Genomic DNA, 16,744 nt, shown 5'->3' with positions numbered 1-16,744 from the left:
AGAAGCCATGCACGGCGAGCCTCATCGCACACTTCGAGCAGCCGATCAACCTAGATCACACGCTCATGCTTCCGTACCCAGCAGTAGCTGCAGCATATCCTTTGCCCATTCACACAACGTTTCCGCTGAACCATGTACCATGAGCTTCTCGAAGGACACCGCTTGGAAAAAGGCGTTCTCTAAGTCACCCAATTCGTCCGCGTAGCCCTCGACCCATGCAATGCCCAGCCAAGATTAAGCCTAAGATCGGTTCTTTGCTTGCCTTGACGCAGAGCACCCGCGGCTCCTCAATCTAACAATGCCAGCAGGAGCCGTGTAATAACTCTAACAAAGTTAAGATCCGCACCTAGCATTCTGTTCCTTAGCGGAAACCACCCTGATCAGCCAAAATCAGCCACCCAAGAATGCCAACCGATGTAAGAGATTTACATCCAGTGTGTCACGCAGCTAGCTAGCTGGCCTGGTTTCCCACCCTGCTCATCGCATCATGATCCTTGACCATAGTTCCGTACTTCCATTGCTGATGTGTTGATACTGCAGCCGGACGAATACCGAACCTGTCCAAACACAACAACGTGCCATGCAACTTCCCCGCAAAATGCAGAAACCCCGGTCTACAAAAACATACGATGAACTTACATGCACATGACGCGAAAGGTGAGGAGAGCGCAAGGACCCTACTATACTTCCCTTTACCGTTTCTCTCTCTCCACGTTCTACCTTCCTGCCGTACCACCATCGTACAACCTCCACAACCCACATTAATCCTCCCGCTCTAAGGATCCATCATCCGAACCCAGCAAGCTTCCAAAATCTGGTCCTAGCTCAAGGTAAGTGGTGGTATACGTAGATAGCATGATACTTACTTGACAATGCAATTTAACCACACATGTCATGCCTTTCCCTGTCACCAATATGCAAGCTATGAATTAGTATGATACCAAGCATGGTATGTTTCTCTATCATCCAGCTTTTACTCCCCTCACACCACTTTCCGCTTGCTTTGCCTTGCTTTCACCCCACCATACACTACGCTCCCCCGTACCCTGGCCCCGTCCTGGCCCTACGCTACTGTGAACGGCACTAGAAGACACACACCTGCAGTCTTGCATATCAATCCATGTCGCCCATCGGTTCCTGAGCCTCAGAAGCCGAAATTAAGTCTGCAAGTCTGCCAAGCATCCACACACGTATGCAAAGAAGCAGGTTAAGAAAGTCTGGGGTAAAGTGTGGAGATCTTCGCTTTGACTCGCATGCCCGTAATCAAATTCTCAAACGGCCACCTGATCACCAACTTGTTTATATTGCGTGGTATGGAGGGATGGGATAGGATGGTAAGGAAGAGATCGACAGGAAGGTGGCGGTTCGGAGGGAAGCCGGCTGGGTAGATTGTGGGTGGAATATCGTTAGCTTTTCTGAAGAAGATTCTAGTGCATAACCCTCTTCCATGAATGTTTTGTGATTGTCATGTGTGCGTGAGCGTATCAGTCGTGTGTACACGAACGCCCTACGTCGTCACACACACACACACCATGAAAAGGAAATGAGCCTGCTCGGTTTCGCACGCGCTGTACACCGGAAGTATTCTTCCTATGGGCTCATCTCATCGCGGTATCCACTTCCTCTGTCTAGATCTATCCGCCCAACCCAGTCCATTTCTCCCGCTCGGAATCTCGGAGTAAGTACCACTGCGAAGAACCCACGGTCCCTCATGTGACATCGTTCCACTGGCCGTTCGGCCGTAGCAAGAGTGCTTGCCCAGTTGCTTGAGCGTAGACTCCACATGGCTTATTCCGCTAACATGCTCCGACATCGCCTCAGGTATGGGGTTTGGCTGGTTTGGCTAGCCTTCGCTTGGATATAGAGGTACATACGATTTGACGACGGTTTGCTTGGCGGTACTGCCCGCCACCATCTAGCTGTGTGTTAATCGGTCTACCGTTAGTTATTTAGTTAGTCAGGCACATGCAGGTAGTAGATCCACAGTAAGTGAGGTGTAGCCGCCATGCAAGATTGTATTGGAAGATGTGGGGTATGGGTATCATTAACTTGTTCTCATGTGTGATCGGCCGTGTCATGTGGTGAATGTATTAGTCCTTGTACAGGTAAGGAGTTTCGGAGCTTCGAAAAATGTGGCTGTGTAGATTGGTGGAGTGCAAAGGTGGCGAACGAAGTCATGAAGTGGGAAGTATGTACAGATTTATTGCCGTGGATGAAGTTTGAATTGCCACAAGGAGGATGTGGTAGTTTGTAAGATGATACACAGAATGGTAATACCAATATTGCGCCGATAGCTCAAGCTCATTGAAATGGGTTTTGGAAAAGAAGAAGGTAATCGCCTGCAGTTGCGCTGAAGTTGTGATAAAGATGTGTGATGAAATACCACCGACCAAAGGAATTTCGTATAACAGAGAGAAAGCGAGACTGGTATCGCCAGAGAAGATTGTGATGCAGGAACAGCCGTCCATGCCATCAATCCAGTCGAAAAATATATCCGTACCCATTTTTCTTTGATACGACATAAATGCGCTGGTTCATAATCTTGCACCCCCCAAATCCAGGTCAAATAAACAAAACATTGCTCGCTCGCTTAGTACTGATCATTGTGGTGGTCGTCGCTGTGTTGGCTGGCGTTCTCCATGACTTCTCCTAGGACTGAGCCGACGGCAGAATACGAGTCATTGTGCGCCGAGTCGTTCCGCATATATGAGCTTGGAAACGAGGACATGTGGTGAGGTGCACTCATTTGAGGCATTCCGTAGCTCGAAGGGGTGACGAGCGGTGAACCAGAGAAGGAGGGGAAGTGAGCGGTCTGGGGTGTAGACCCGTTGCGTTGAGGGGCGTAGTGGGTGCTCAGCTCGATGCGCCGGGGAACGCCGTTGGAGAAGGACCGCATCCTGTTGCCACTAGATGTTCCGAAGCCTGGTACTGGGGAGTCTGGTTGTGTTAGGAAAGAGAGATGACCCACGTGGGTTGAGGTGGCTTACAAGAGTATCCAATACCATAGGGCATCATTGAGCTTGAGTAGGACCGACTGTCGTGGCTATCGGAGCTGTCATGAGAGCCAGTATAGCTCATGCTAGTCCTCAAAGGTGACTGTAGAGACTCTGCACGGCTTCTTGCGATACGGTCGGCATGTAGTGAGAGGCGAGGGATACTATGTTGTGCAGCATAAGCTGTTGGATTGCTAACAGGCATGGAGAAGGGGTTCGATGTTCTGGGGCTAGTGTCGAGCGGTGCTGAGTGGAAACCGAAGGGTGATCCCTCGTGAGCTGAGACAGGTGAGATAGCATCGGTTGCTGATTGAGGCGGTGTGAAAGTGAAGCCACCAAAAGCAGGGCTGATGCCAGTTGGTGACATGTGTGAGTCGAGCGGTCCTCGTCGGAAGGTATCTATGCTCAACGGTCTCATCATGTTGCTCTCCGGGTAGCTTGGATTGTAAGAGCCAGGTGACGCAAGGGGGGTGCCGAGACCATGAGAGTTACCAAAGGGAGAGTGAAGTGCTGATGCCATGTCGAAATCGTCTGGCAAAGCGCGCGACCTCATCATACGCTCACGGTCGTCACTTGTTAATCGCTTGAGCTTAGCTCGCCTGTGAACGTGTTAATACCCGCAAGCTTCGGTAGTAGAACGTACGGCTTACCTGTTCTGGAACCAGACTTGGACCTGACGGGGGCTGAGGCCGGGGATCTCTCGTGCTAGTCTTTCCCGATGAGCTGCGTCTGGGTGGGCTTGACGGGCAAACTCGCTCATGAGAAATCGAGTTTGGTTGTGAGTGAGCCTGAACCTCTTCATCTTTCGCTTCGCCGCACGAATCTCCGCAGCAGTCATGGGCTGTCTACCTTCACCCTTTTCCTCGTCGTCTTCGCAGTCGTCTTTGTCGTCTAGGATGAGATCATCGTCCTCGTCCTCACGCTTTTCTACATTGCCACCATCATTAGTAGAAGGTGGTGTAAGTCTCGAAATCGGACTGGTAGGAGCAGAGCCTCCGAAGGTTACATTCGGGATGTCGTGCTGCTCAATCTCATCGAGTCCGGATGGTGTATTGCTACCGCTGTTTAGGTGACTCTTTCCGTCGAGCAAGTAAGGAAAGCTCTTATGTGTTCGCATCGATGGTCGCTTCAGGTCGAAGTTGTGTCCAGAGACCTCAGCCTGGAGCATGGCCATGTCGTTATCTGAATGTGGTGGAGTATGCTCCAGAGTTCTGAGTTCTGATGATTGCCACTCGTTGTCTGCTGAAGTCGTGCTATACGCAGACATGTGTGGCGAACTGGGCGGAGACAAAGGAACGAGGAAACTTCCGTCGACCATTGGCGCTTTTGAGACTGTTGTAGTGGAGTAGATGTAGGCTGAGCTCTGTGGCTAATACCTCTCCTGTGACTCGCTGTTAGCGGAGAAGGGGCCATGAACTGGACCGCTGCTTACCTAGTTGCTTTGGTCACTAAGAAGGCCTTAACTCTGGTTATGTCGGCGTTCTTGTTCGAACTTTGCACGAACCACAACGTTCTACAAGGGGTAAAGATCTGATGAAGCTTGGGGTGAACAGTTGATCGTCACCCGGACCCTGTGCGGGGTTTATGCGGATGATCAGCGAGAAAGAGTGAAGGCAATCGCGATGCTTTGACGCTGGATCCAGCGCGCGTTAGAATCGCGAGACTGTTACGAACCGACAGTTCGAGGCTGCCGTGTTGAGAAGCCTAAGGATGGCGGGTATGCGAGTAGGCTGAATGCTGATGTCGCACCGAAAGTAGGATTGGGGCGCGGAGTTTTGGTGCAACTTCAAGCTTGAAATAGAAGCTGCCGGGGAGGTGATACTGTGAGCCAAATAAAGATAGACGCTGGTGGTGGGCGCTTGATGCTTGACAAGAGCGAGGCGATGAACAGCCGACTTGCTCTAGAAAAGTGAAAGCGTCGTCCGATAGCCAGCGGTGGGTAGCCCTTTGTAAAGAGGGTCAGGAACCGTCGGAGGCTATATCAGCGATAGCGGCAGGGGAGGGGAATCAGATCATTCAGACAAGAAAGGCTTGACGGTACTCTACTGTCGACGATCCGGATAAAATCGAGGTTAAGACAAGTGCGAAGGACTAGGGTTAGACTACGCATGGACAGCGGTGCCTCTTAGGGAAACATGATATCCTTCGAGGATCTGGAAGCAGCTTGTTACACGACAAGAAGCGTGACTAACGTCGAGGGCTAGCAGACCCCAAAGGCTCAGGGCACAGGGATACGGTAGCTCGGGACGTGGGCCTACTACGAAGGAGAGACGGAGCGGGAACGGGCGAATCGAAAGGCTCTGGATCAGGTGTGCTGCATGCCAGGGTGCCCTCCCCTCGAAAGAGAAGGGGAGCGAGCGGTGCGTGAACATGGTGGGCTGCAGGCTACATGCATAGACCAGGGCCCGTGTAGAAAAATGGCCGACGAGCAAGGACTAATCCGTGGCGTCTCGCAGTCGAACGTCGAGGCAGGCGGCGGCGCCATTATTGGCCAGATGCGATGCGGGAAGTCCAAGGAACCCGCAGCGAGAGAGGACAGGGATGCTACAGAGCTCGGCAACGCTTGCACGGCTTGTTGCGGGGTGTCGCTGTCAATGCTGCTTTTAGTGTGAATTGTGCGGACGAGATGGTGGTGTGGTGGTGAAGGTCGGACTTGGTGCCGCCAGGCTCCTGTACTCCATGCTACCGTCGTCGAACCACGACTTTCACACGGCGATGTGCTCTGGCGGACCAATCCGCCCCGGGCCGATGGCTTTCAAGTGCATCTTCTGGCAGCTGTCAAGTCAAATGTTAATGTCCATGGTCCGCAAATTGCGTATGCGTCAGGAACGCGCTGCATCAGCCTTGCCAGTGGTTTGAGCCGCCCATCGCGCCCGCTCAGATGCATGAACAACGAACCTTGGTCGCCTTCAGCCGTGACCCATGATGCTTGCCGGGGACCAAGGAACCGCGTCTAGCTACTTGTGTGTTCCTGCTGCACACCTGCTTGATCAAGTGTGGTGAGTAGTCGAGCGCCTAGCAATGACGCCGTCGCCAATGAGCAGCGGGGGTCACCAATGAGCAACCGATCTGGCTGGGCTTGACAACGATCTAACGGCCAAAAGCTCGGCCCGCGCCGGGAAAATGCTGAAAGGCGCTGTTTCTCGAAGCCTGTTCTCGCTGTAGTGCGACTGTGTGCAACACTGGTGGGCTGTCGGTAGTTGGGTGACAGCGGTGATTATCGTAACGTGTTTGGAAATGCGTGTCCAAGCAAGCGCGCTGAAACTGTCCTGGAGCGCGCGAATGGCATCCGAAGACGAGGCTGCAACGACTGTCTCTCGGCCGCACTGCAGGGAAAAATTGGGCGATGCGCAAGCCACCCATGCTGCGCCGTTCCGTGGTGATCGACATTGCCCGTGTCCAAAGCAGATGAACCTCTAGCCGATACCGCGCGCAGAGCCCGCGACGGATGATGTATTGACGAATGATGTACACTGTCCGCCTCGCGCGGCCGCATTGCCTGAACCGGATGTTGTTGTTTTTGCTGTCCGGCTGTGAAGCACGCGGGTAACCGCCAGCGTTTGGCTTGTTTCGCAACGAAGAGAAGCACGTATGCTTCAACGCCTACGCAATCTCTAAAACGCAATACCGAACAGGGCGTCGCGTTCGATTTCCAAAACAACGCCAAGACCGCCCGGACGGCGGATTAGGACGGGCTGTGGAAATGACAGGAGCAAGCGATAGCGAAACCGCGGATATTCTGGCGGGCCATTGGTGGGGGACGCAACACTTCTGTGGGTTTGATGAGCGCATGGGTGCCTGTCCTTTGTCGGCAGAACATGCCTGCCTTTTTTCATCATGCTTCGGTCCATCTCGCGAACATAATGCATTGAATATGATTACGATCCGTTGCCAGCAGTCTGGGCCTGTGGCCTTGCTGTGGTTCGCAAACTTGTCATGACACGATGAGGTGGTTCCACCGCGTGCCAGACTACAGCAGAGAACCTTGGAAGCCTCGGACTGCGCTGAACGGTGGTGTCAGGTAGTACAGGTCCCTTCATTTCGGAAGGATGCAGCATCTCCCACGTAGGTGGATTTTGTGCTGACAACACACTGAATGAGCCTGAAGACGGCCCCACCCCGGCGCACCACGGCACATCTGGAATCAGAGCATTTCCTGTCAAAGGCCTGGAAGTACCGTCATGCTTACCAGGGACGAGAGCCAGAGTCCTCCATCGTTGGAGTTACATCAGAATAAGACCCGGGAATGGCGTACATGCCCACGCGATGCTATATTGTGAAGATTTCTATTCATCAACGAGGGCCCTTTCATCTCCACAGCCTTCCGACGTCCAGTCGTGGCGTTGCAAATTGAGGGGCGCCGTTGGCGACCGGCTGTACGATCGCTCAGACTGTGGGTGACCTCCGATCTATCGATACGCTGAGAGTGGCTCGGGGAGAAGAACCCCATGTTCTCTTCGCTTGCAGAGATAAATTCGATGGGAAAGCGCCACAATGCTCCCCATACTGCACAATAACGGATGAGGAAAAGCTCATATGTCTCTCAGAGCCATCGATAATTCACACCTAGCTGGTGCAGGCGACAACCTGCCCCCTGTCCCTACCACTACGCCGCTGGTTCCGCAGTCACTTGACTACGCTGGTCGGGCCGCTGCTCCTCGACGCTCTGATGCTCGTCCTGCGGAATTACCCCCTGGTCATCCGAAGTAGTGGGTGCAGCGTCAACGCCCGTCGCCTCAATGGAAGAGGTGGCCGGCTGAAGAGCCTCCAGCCCTTTGCCATGCTCGATCCTATCGAAGCAGCTTAGCTGCGTCTTCGAAGCCAGGCGAAGGCCTCGCCAGACGTAGCTAGATTTCTTCTCCCCCGCTTGCCGCTTCTCCTCCTCTGCGTCAGTCATTTCCAGATCTAAGTCGGTCATCTTGACCTTCTTTGCATATGACTCTGCATTTGGCACATTGAACCTGACTGGACGTCAGAGGCTGAAATCGAGTGTTAGTCGGACGAGCGGAGAACTGACCTGTCACGTTGTCGTAGCTGAGAGAGCCCCTTATCCGCTTCGTTGTTGTAGAGGAAGTTCAAGGTACTGGGAACGCCCATGGGTTTCGAGGCTTTCTTACCAACGACAGCTTTCTGTGCCCCAGACTTGGCTTGTTGAAAATCTGCTGGGGGCACTCTGTCTCGAGTGAATGGCTGGCAGTTCTCCATCTTCCATCGCACCCAGTTTTTGTCGCGCGAAAGCACGGTATCCACCATCCGGTAGTAGAATTTGCCATCTGGGCCTTCCTGCAGGTAATTTGCAATGGCAGTCTTGATGCCCAATGCCCACTCGGTCTGTGCTTTATGGTCAGCTGGGAAGATAATGATCGTGGACGACGAAGCGAGCACGAGGGCGTGACTGAGGCGAGAAAACGGGGCAAACGATGGGAACTTACGTCTTCCTCGCGGAGTGTGAAGCTGTACTGCATCGCTTTCTGCGCATTTTGGTAGAATGGCTTGCTTTTCGACCCCTCGGTTAGGGTCAACAGAAAGTCGATAAGTATCAGTGCTTGGACAAGGATGTGACGTTGGAAGGCGAGATCACTCAGCTGGAAATTGTCAGTCATAGCGCAGGATTGATAGTGGCAATCTTGCATACCTCGAGCTTGAAGAGATCACGGCTTGTGAGGTACTTTGGATTAAAGGAGTTGGCGAATGCATCGTAGGCGTCACCTTCTCGCGATTTTTGTCCCTTCTTCCGCTCTGAATCTCCGGCCTGTATGACTTTTGGCACCTCCCTGAACTTGGCTAGCGTCGCCTCCAAGCTCTTCTGAAATTGTTTGAAATTGTCTTCTTCGAAAAGCCTTGGTGGGTTCGAGAAGGAGTGCTGCAGAGACCAGAATACAGGGTAGAGGGTCTCAGTGTCAAGAGTGGTAGGTTTTGCGTCCTTGCTCTTTTCGGAATCTTCAGCTTGAATGACTGGTGTCCCTGATGTCGACTCTTCTTTGGGGGTAGGAACGGATCCGCCAGCATCGATTTGCATAGAATCCTCGTCCGTTTTCGATTCCTTCAAAAAGTCCTCGAATGTCGTCACATTCTCGACGTGGAAATTTCCGCGCAAATTTACTGAACTCTTATCACCCAAGGGAAAGCTCTGGAACATGAATATGTAAACACGGCCACAGAAGACTGGGTCTTCTGCTCGAGACAGCCGGCGGAGCAGCTCGTTGCATAATCGTAGGATAACAAGGTCCTTATTCTTAGAGTTGATCTGCGACGCGGTGAGAAGGGTCACCAATATTAGCAGGGACAACATACGGCGATGATAGTTTCTCTGCGCGACTCGAGAAAGTTGAATACCACGCGACATCCCGAGATCGACTGGCTGTCAAGCAATTCTTCGATGAGCAACAGTACGAGCTGCGGAGAGCAAAGGTCTGGAAACGTCAGTCAGGATTTAGACAAACTGACGAGAATCCTACCTCTATCTCCACAATACTGCAGGATATCGAGTAAATTCCATACGGTTACGAAGGCCGGCTCCTCAATCCGAGTGGAACCCTAAATATGTAAGCAAACTGGCGCGGGGTTGATGCGATAGCACGAAACTGACAAGATTGGCATAGAAGACACTCTTCGCTGCACTTTCCACCGCAAGCGTCCGCACTTCCTTTCCTCCTTCGATCTCACCGAGAAGAGGTTCGCTTTCCGGTACAAGATCGGAAACCTGGAGTGGAGGATCGATAGCGGTACTCTGTTTGACAACACGGGCACGACGCAATAAGTAGTCGAGTCTTGGAGCTACCGCGTCGGCGGGGAGTACATTAGCCGTCGCCATTGTTTGAGGCCTGGCGCGCGTTGGGCTTCGATCACGAGCAGACAACCCTTTGGCGCGAAGGCAACTGTACCACCGTAAGGTCGCAAAATACAGATTCCTAGGCGAGAATTTGCAGTCGCAACACAATATTCAACCAGAGAGATGTTAGTTGTGGTAGTATCTATGCGGGTAGTAAAGGTGGTGATTGAATACAGAAGCTGCCTTTGAAAGTCGAGCTGGACCCTTGCCTAAACAAAGATAAAGTTGCGCCACATGCGGCTAGTGAAGATATCCGTGCGTGTGGCTGAACGCGTCAAACGCGTCGCGCTCTTCACTTTGGATTTCACAATATCCTCCACACCAACTACGAAACCTGAGGAGACTTGCCATGGCCGACACCAGCCTCCAGACACGCACTCACGACTCTGATGATGATCTCGATGACATCCTTAAAGACATCACAAACCCCCAGACCATCGTTCAATCGACCGAGAACCCATCGCAGCCACAGTACCGAAACAACAAGAAGAATGACAATTCTGGCACCTTGGGCGTCGATGAAGAGATTGTAATTACAAAAAAGCGCCAGCCTGCGCCGAAGCTCGACGATCAAAGATTGTTGTCGGATCCTGGTATTCCCCGCTTACGCAAGATCTCAAAGGATCGTCTTCGCTTCAAAGGGAAGGGTCACGAGGTATGTTCATCTTGCTGATGTAAATTCACCGACTAATTCAGTCGCAGTATGGAGACATTGCCCGCATGCTGAACATGTACCAACTGTGGCTCGATGACCTCTACCCCCGCGCCAAGTTTGCAGATGCTCTAGCCATCATCGAGAAGGTCGGACACACAAAGCGCATGCAGCTGATGCGGAAAGATTGGATTGATGAAGGCAAACCACGGCGCCACACAGGGCTGGACGACGACGACGATGACGTGGCTCGAGAGAAGACTCCACCTCAACAGAGCGCCGAAAACATGGAGGGCATAGAGAACGACGGTCAAGAAGACATAAGTCGCCAAATAGAACGAGAAGGATCTGCGCGCAATCCAGCAGCAGATGCGGCAGAACCAACAGCGAGTGGTGATCCTGACGACGATGAGCTGGATGCTCTGTTAGCTGAAAGCGAACAACCTAGCTACACAGCACCCAAAACACTCCCAACACGGCCGATGCCCCCACAGGACGACCCTTTTGCGGACGAGATGGAGGCAATGGCAGATATGGACGACATATGGGATTGAATAGATGCCTGATGTAGCATTTTGATTTTGTTCGTTCATAGCGCGGCGTTGGGGAATAATTCACGAGGCAAGCGATTGCGCTAGGTCACGAAGTGACGATGAACAGTTGTTCGCAATTGGGACTGGCTACAATATAGCCCTTGCGTACCCTGATATGTTCTATCTGCAGCTTTTGTGCTGACAAGATCTACAAACCAGAGTTCTTCGGCTCCCCGTGTCTCATCATGTCTCGGAGCTATGCAGATTCTGACAAGATCCATGTTCCTCGTAATACATATGCAGGTACGATATGTTGATCGAACACCGTGTAAGCACCGAACGTTGTGTATAGTGGGGGAAGTGGGTCCTTCTCGATGCGGCTTGGCGTCTCAAACAAACAACGTCATCCATTTTCTCACTCGGCGCGCCACATTCCCACAGGCATAGTACCCTACCAAATTCGTACTCAACCCGCGAATATGGAAGCTTTGTCAGGGGAATTGGAAAGGCTGCGGCTACACAGCAGTAACCTCGATCAAGACGGAATAGACTCCATAGCTGGTGAACAACGACCACCAAAGCGACAGCGGAAAACCAAAGAGGTCATCAAAAAGGAACTAGAGCAAGAGTTCCTAACACCCTCAAAGTCTTTCAACACGCAGTGGTTGAACCAGCTTCAGCAGCGCTGGGATGTACCTACCAATTATCGCAGCCTGTTCCAAATCGCCCCAACACAAACCCGGACCATCATCCGCTTCACGCGCGAGGGGCTAGAGGGCCGCGTCACAGGATACAAAGAAGTCACGGTTCCAGCAAATTCAGCAACAGCGAAAAACTCCACTTCTCTTCTGAGGAAGCCTGCCAATAGAGCTGAATTCGTACGTGGAGCAGCCGGCTTTTTTCCTTTCGCGCCTGGCGGTCTTGATGGCGTGGAAGCAGTAGCTGCCATTGAAGATGAAGTCATCCAACAGCAAGAGGATGCGAATGGAAAACGGAGTGGTGGACTTGACAGGGTCATCAACTTCAGTGCTGAAGGAGGCTTGTTGGAGGTACCACCCGGTTTTACTCGTGGCCTCGACTTCCAGAAAAAGCCAACTACGGACGCCAAGGCTGCACAAGAGGTGGAGGACACCTTAGGAGAGGCGTCTGCACCCGCCAAGGATATCGATGCCGATGACGAGGAGACCATAGACAAGACCGGCGCAGACGTCGAAGTACCTGATGACGACCAGGAACCTGGAGACGATGAGATCGATGCCTTGTTACCAGTAGAGTTCCCTGCATTGGCTCCTCATGGTCCGCTCGCTATGAGTGCAGGAAGAAAAGGTGGACGAGAGTGGGCTCACATGGTCGACATCAATCGCGATATCACCAACTTTCGGGAGCTCGTGCCAGATATGGCGCGCGAGTGGCCCTTTGAGCTTGATACCTTCCAGAAAGAGGCAGTGTACCATCTTGAGCATGGCGATTCAGTGTTCGTAGCTGCACATACGTCCGCCGGTAAGACAGTGGTTGCAGAGTATGCGATCGCACTTGCTGCGAAGCATATGACGAAAGCAATCTACACCTCTCCTATCAAAGCTCTCAGTAATCAAAAGTTCCGCGATTTCCGCCAAACATTTGATGATGTGGGCATTCTTACGGGAGATGTGCAAATCAGGCCCGAAGCTAGCTGTCTTATCATGACTACCGAGATTCTCAGAAGTATGCTGTACCGGGGAGCAGATCTGATCAGAGACGTAGAGTTTGTCATTTTTGATGAAGTACATTACGTCAATGATCTGGAGCGAGGTGTTGTCTGGGAAGAGGTCATCATCATGCTGCCGGAGCATGTGACGCTCATTCTACTATCCGCCACTGTCCCCAACACCTACGAGTTCGCGTCCTGGGTGGGTCGAACGAAGAAGAAAGACATCTACGTTATCTCTACCCCGAAGCGTCCAATTCCTCTCGAACATTATCTCTGGGCTGGGAAAGGCATCCACAAAATTGTCACAGCAGACAAAAAGTTTATCGACAATGGTTGGAAAGACGCGAATGATATCTTGTCCGGAAAAGACAAGGTCAAGGCACCTCCTGCAAATGACACTCAAACTGGTAGAGGCGGTGGCGGTCGTGGAGGTCCACCTGCTAGAGGGGGCCAGAATCAACGTGGAAGAGGTCAACCGGGTGGCGGTAGAGGAGCGCCCCGTGGTGGAGGACCTCCAGCTACTAGGGGCCGTGGTAACATTGCAAGGACGGGCCGCGGTGGAGGCCGAACCACAGCCGCGCAAGATCGAAACATCTGGGTCCACCTCATACAGCATCTCCGGAGCAAAGATCTTTTGCCTGCTTGTATATTCGTCTTTTCCAAGAAGCGATGTGAGGAAAATGCCGAGGCGCTTTCGAACATCGATTACTGTAACGCTGCAGAAAAGAGCGCGATACACATGACCATCGAGAAGTCACTGGCTAGGCTGAGTAAAGAAGACCGTGAACTTCCCCAGATTAAGCGTCTGAGGGAGCTGCTTAGTCGAGGCATTGCCGTCCATCACGGCGGCATGTTGCCTATCGTCAAAGAGGTTGTAGAGATCCTTTTCGCCAAGACACTTGTCAAGGTCCTCTTTGCTACGGAGACTTTCGCCATGGGTCTCAACCTCCCCACCAGGACCGTTGTATTCTCTGGCTTCCGCAAACACGATGGGCGCGAGTTCCGGGACTTGCTCCCTGGCGAGTACACTCAGATGGCCGGCCGCGCAGGACGACGAGGACTGGACACAGTTGGTACTGTCATTATCTGTGCGCCCGGAGCCGATGAAGCACCGCCAGCAGCCAGACTCCGTCAGATGATGCTCGGAGAACCGACGAAGCTCAGATCACAGTTCCGCCTTACATACAACATGATGCTGAACCTTCTACGTGTAGAAGCTCTGAAGATTGAAGAGATGATCAAACGAAGTTTCAGTGAGAACGCCACCCAAGCGTTGCTGCCAGAACATCAAGGCAAAGTCAAAGTCTCAGAAGCTGAGTTGGAGAAAATCAAGCGCGAGCCTTGTGACATCTGTGACATCGACTTAGAGGCCTGCCACCAGTCTTGCGAGGACTACAAGAGACTGACCAACGAGATGCATTTGAGTTTACTCATCAACCCTATCGGACGACGAGCCCTGGCCAAAAATAGGTTGGTTGTCTACAAGAAGGTACGCCGCAGACTTCCACTCTTGGATTGACTTATTACTAACGCAATCAGGACAACAAACGCACAGCAGGTATGCTGATGCAAGATGGCACTAGCAAAGGCAACGAGCCCACCGTCAAAGTCTTGGAAGTGGCGCAGCACCAGGATCGCAAGCCTGACGACCTTCTGCCATATCTCGGTCCTTTTGCGAAGTTGTTCCGCAAGCTACCGAATAACCCCAAGGATTTGATCCTGAAGACAGCCTACGTACCCCTGAACGACATCGAGTGTTTTACCAAGACCATTATCGATGTTCCTGAGTCTGTCCAGAACCTGGGTCGGTCCAAGTCTAAGGGTGAGTGTGAGTGCAACGGTTTGGGTCCAGCGCTAACAGCCATGCCAGACACGCTGAAGTTGGCCCAAGATCAGTTCCTACCTTTGTGTGGATCTTGGGACTACGAAGACTGGGATGAGTACGATTACAGCCGCATCAAGAGCCTCAAGTTCCGCGAATTGGCGGAAGCCCGCGTCAAAGAGGGACAGAATGCGGTTAGCAAAGAATGCCTGAAGTGTCCAGACTTCTTGAAACACGTACGTGTTTGTGCATGGCTGTGATCTCAACCTAAGCTAACTGTCATAGTTCACCCAGGAGCACGATCAGTGGCTCATTAAAGAAAACATCCTTGCTCTCCGCCAGCTCATGTCAGATCAGAATTTACAGCTTCTCCCTGACTATGAACAGCGCATACACGTACTCAAGGATCTCGGCTTTATTGACGAAGGTTCTCGCGTAGAGCTCAAGGGCAAGGTAGCCTGCGAGGTATGCTTGGCATTCTCGACCAGGTCCATCCATTCACTGACAGCTTTCAGATCCACTCCGCAGACGAGCTGGTCCTTACCGAGCTGGTTTTGGAGAACGTCCTCGCCGAGTACGAACCGGAAGAAATTGTCGCACTACTCTCGGCCTTTGTCTTCCAAGAGAAGACCGACGTAGAGCCTACGCTAACAGCGAATCTGGAACGTGGTGTCGCAAAGATTGTTGAGATCTCTGAGAAGGTCAACAAGATCCAAACCCTGCACCAAGTCATCCTCTCCGCAGATGACTCGAATGACTTTGTCAGCAAACCCCGCTTCGGCATGGTCGAGGTGGTGTATGAGTGGGCACGAGGCATGTCATTTAATCGCATAACAGACCTGACAGATGTCATGGAAGGCACTATTGTCCGCGTCATCACCCGGCTAGACGAGACGTGTCGCGAAGTCAAGAACGCCGCTCGGATTATCGGCGACCCGACTCTGTTCCAGAAAATGGGGACGTGTCAGGAACTCATCAAACGGTATGTGCTCTACCCATTAGTTTCTCTTGTGTTCCGTATCCGCGCCGGCGGGTTACGCTCTGGTGTTTGGGATTGCTGGGATGAAAACTGACAAGCGTTTGAAACAGGGACATTTGCAACTGCGCAAGCTTGTATCTGTGATCGTACCATGTTAATGTTCCAGAACAAGACGATCTATCCTGGTCCTTGGGTTGGGTGGGGTAATGTGTTTCAAGTGCCAGCAGTTTCGACGGAAGGATGTGGGGCCTCAGGACATTTTGTTGCGCGAGTCACGCCATCTGGACATTGGGATCGACCGGCTTTCGCTTATCGGTTTCATACTCCGTCTTTTAGTCGTGTCTTTGGGCGTGGCATAAACATTAAGAATTGGGCAACTGCATTGTCGGACGCGACTGCATGCGGGGTAGATAGTTGTGGGCTTAGCTATGATGAGTATCTACCATTGCAACAAAGGACAAAATTTTTGGACGACTACATACCTGTGCATAACTTAAAATCTGGAACAAAGGTCCTATTGTCTTCGTCCACCCTAACAAAAGCTATAAGTCCAACTATTAGTTCCGATATCAGTTCCAAATACCTCAAAAACAGTTGGCATTACCATACGTTTTCAGAAAGTAGGACTACTACCTATGAAAGCACAGCGTCAGGCCGCTTCTACTCATCATCCACACAACTTCTGCTTATGTTTCAGAACCTTAGGACACAAAGTCGATGTGCTTGTCGGCCCCTCGCGCTTTCCCACTTAAACACCAAAACATACTCACAGCCATATTATGTTCTTGTGCTTCAAAGTCTGCAGTGATAAGGACATGTTTTGCTGGAGACCAGACTACTATCTATATAAAGTACGACCGGTCACTTCTACTCTTCACCTACAACCTTCTTTACTATGTATCAAAACCACAGAACTAGAGTGGGATGCGTGAGGCTGTTCTCCGCGCCTTTTCTCAAAATCAAATACTATCTCCAGCCTTACATGTTTTCGTGGTCTAGAGCGGCTCAAATGCACGGATATTGCGTATGCCTGTTTTCCGAAAGGATCTCAAAAAGCAATAACACCGTTCGCCAGTCTTTATCTTCATTGGTGAGCAAGAAGGCCATCTTATCTTTTGGCAGCGCCTAGCTCTCACATATAAAATGTCGTATCGCTGGATATTACTTTTCTCTTCTACGTCACACCATCTAGTTCTTAAAAGGCCCGACATGCAAAGTGCTCATGATCGGACGTTCTTCCTTA

The 16,744-nt window shown here is 51.8% G+C and overlaps 4 protein-coding genes across 4 annotated transcripts; 2 read left to right on the top strand and 2 right to left on the bottom strand.

Moving 5' to 3' along the window:
- Positions 1-2,590: 2,590 nt before the first annotated feature.
- Positions 2,591-4,311, bottom strand: ALTATR162_LOCUS2721 (uncharacterized protein; the record flags this gene model as incomplete). The annotated part of the gene is made up of 3 exons (XM_043310327.1): positions 2,591-2,937; positions 2,988-3,592; positions 3,644-4,311. 3 exons carry the CDS (start codon positions 4,309-4,311, stop codon positions 2,591-2,593), a joined length of 1,620 nt encoding a protein of 539 aa, XP_043166262.1.
- Positions 4,312-7,599: 3,288 nt separating this feature from the next.
- ALTATR162_LOCUS2720 (uncharacterized protein) lies at positions 7,600-9,807 on the bottom strand (the record flags this gene model as incomplete). The annotated part of the gene is made up of 7 exons (XM_043310326.1): positions 7,600-7,954; positions 8,011-8,324; positions 8,426-8,578; positions 8,629-9,240; positions 9,288-9,406; positions 9,452-9,530; positions 9,583-9,807. 7 exons carry the CDS (start codon positions 9,805-9,807, stop codon positions 7,600-7,602), a joined length of 1,857 nt encoding a protein of 618 aa, XP_043166261.1.
- A 367-nt stretch (positions 9,808-10,174) lies between these two features.
- ALTATR162_LOCUS2719 (uncharacterized protein) lies at positions 10,175-11,031 on the top strand (the record flags this gene model as incomplete). The annotated part of the gene is made up of 2 exons (XM_043310325.1): positions 10,175-10,480; positions 10,528-11,031. The coding sequence occupies 2 exons, from the start codon at positions 10,175-10,177 to the stop codon at positions 11,029-11,031; spliced, it is 810 nt and encodes a 269-aa protein (XP_043166260.1).
- A 458-nt stretch (positions 11,032-11,489) lies between these two features.
- Positions 11,490-15,595, top strand: ALTATR162_LOCUS2718 (uncharacterized protein; the record flags this gene model as incomplete). Its single annotated transcript, XM_043310324.1, has 5 exons — positions 11,490-14,189; positions 14,240-14,522; positions 14,571-14,758; positions 14,808-14,987; positions 15,038-15,595. 5 exons carry the CDS (start codon positions 11,490-11,492, stop codon positions 15,593-15,595), a joined length of 3,909 nt encoding a protein of 1,302 aa, XP_043166259.1.
- Positions 15,596-16,744: the final 1,149 nt, after the last annotated feature.

Source organism: Alternaria atra (assembly GCF_907166805.1).
Source record: "Alternaria atra isolate CS162 genome assembly, contig: 21, whole genome shotgun sequence".
In the NCBI taxonomy this organism is placed as follows: domain Eukaryota; kingdom Fungi; phylum Ascomycota; class Dothideomycetes; order Pleosporales; family Pleosporaceae; genus Alternaria; species Alternaria atra.
Note: the sequence above shows the minus strand (reverse complement) of the source record. Positions and strands in the feature narration are given on the sequence as shown.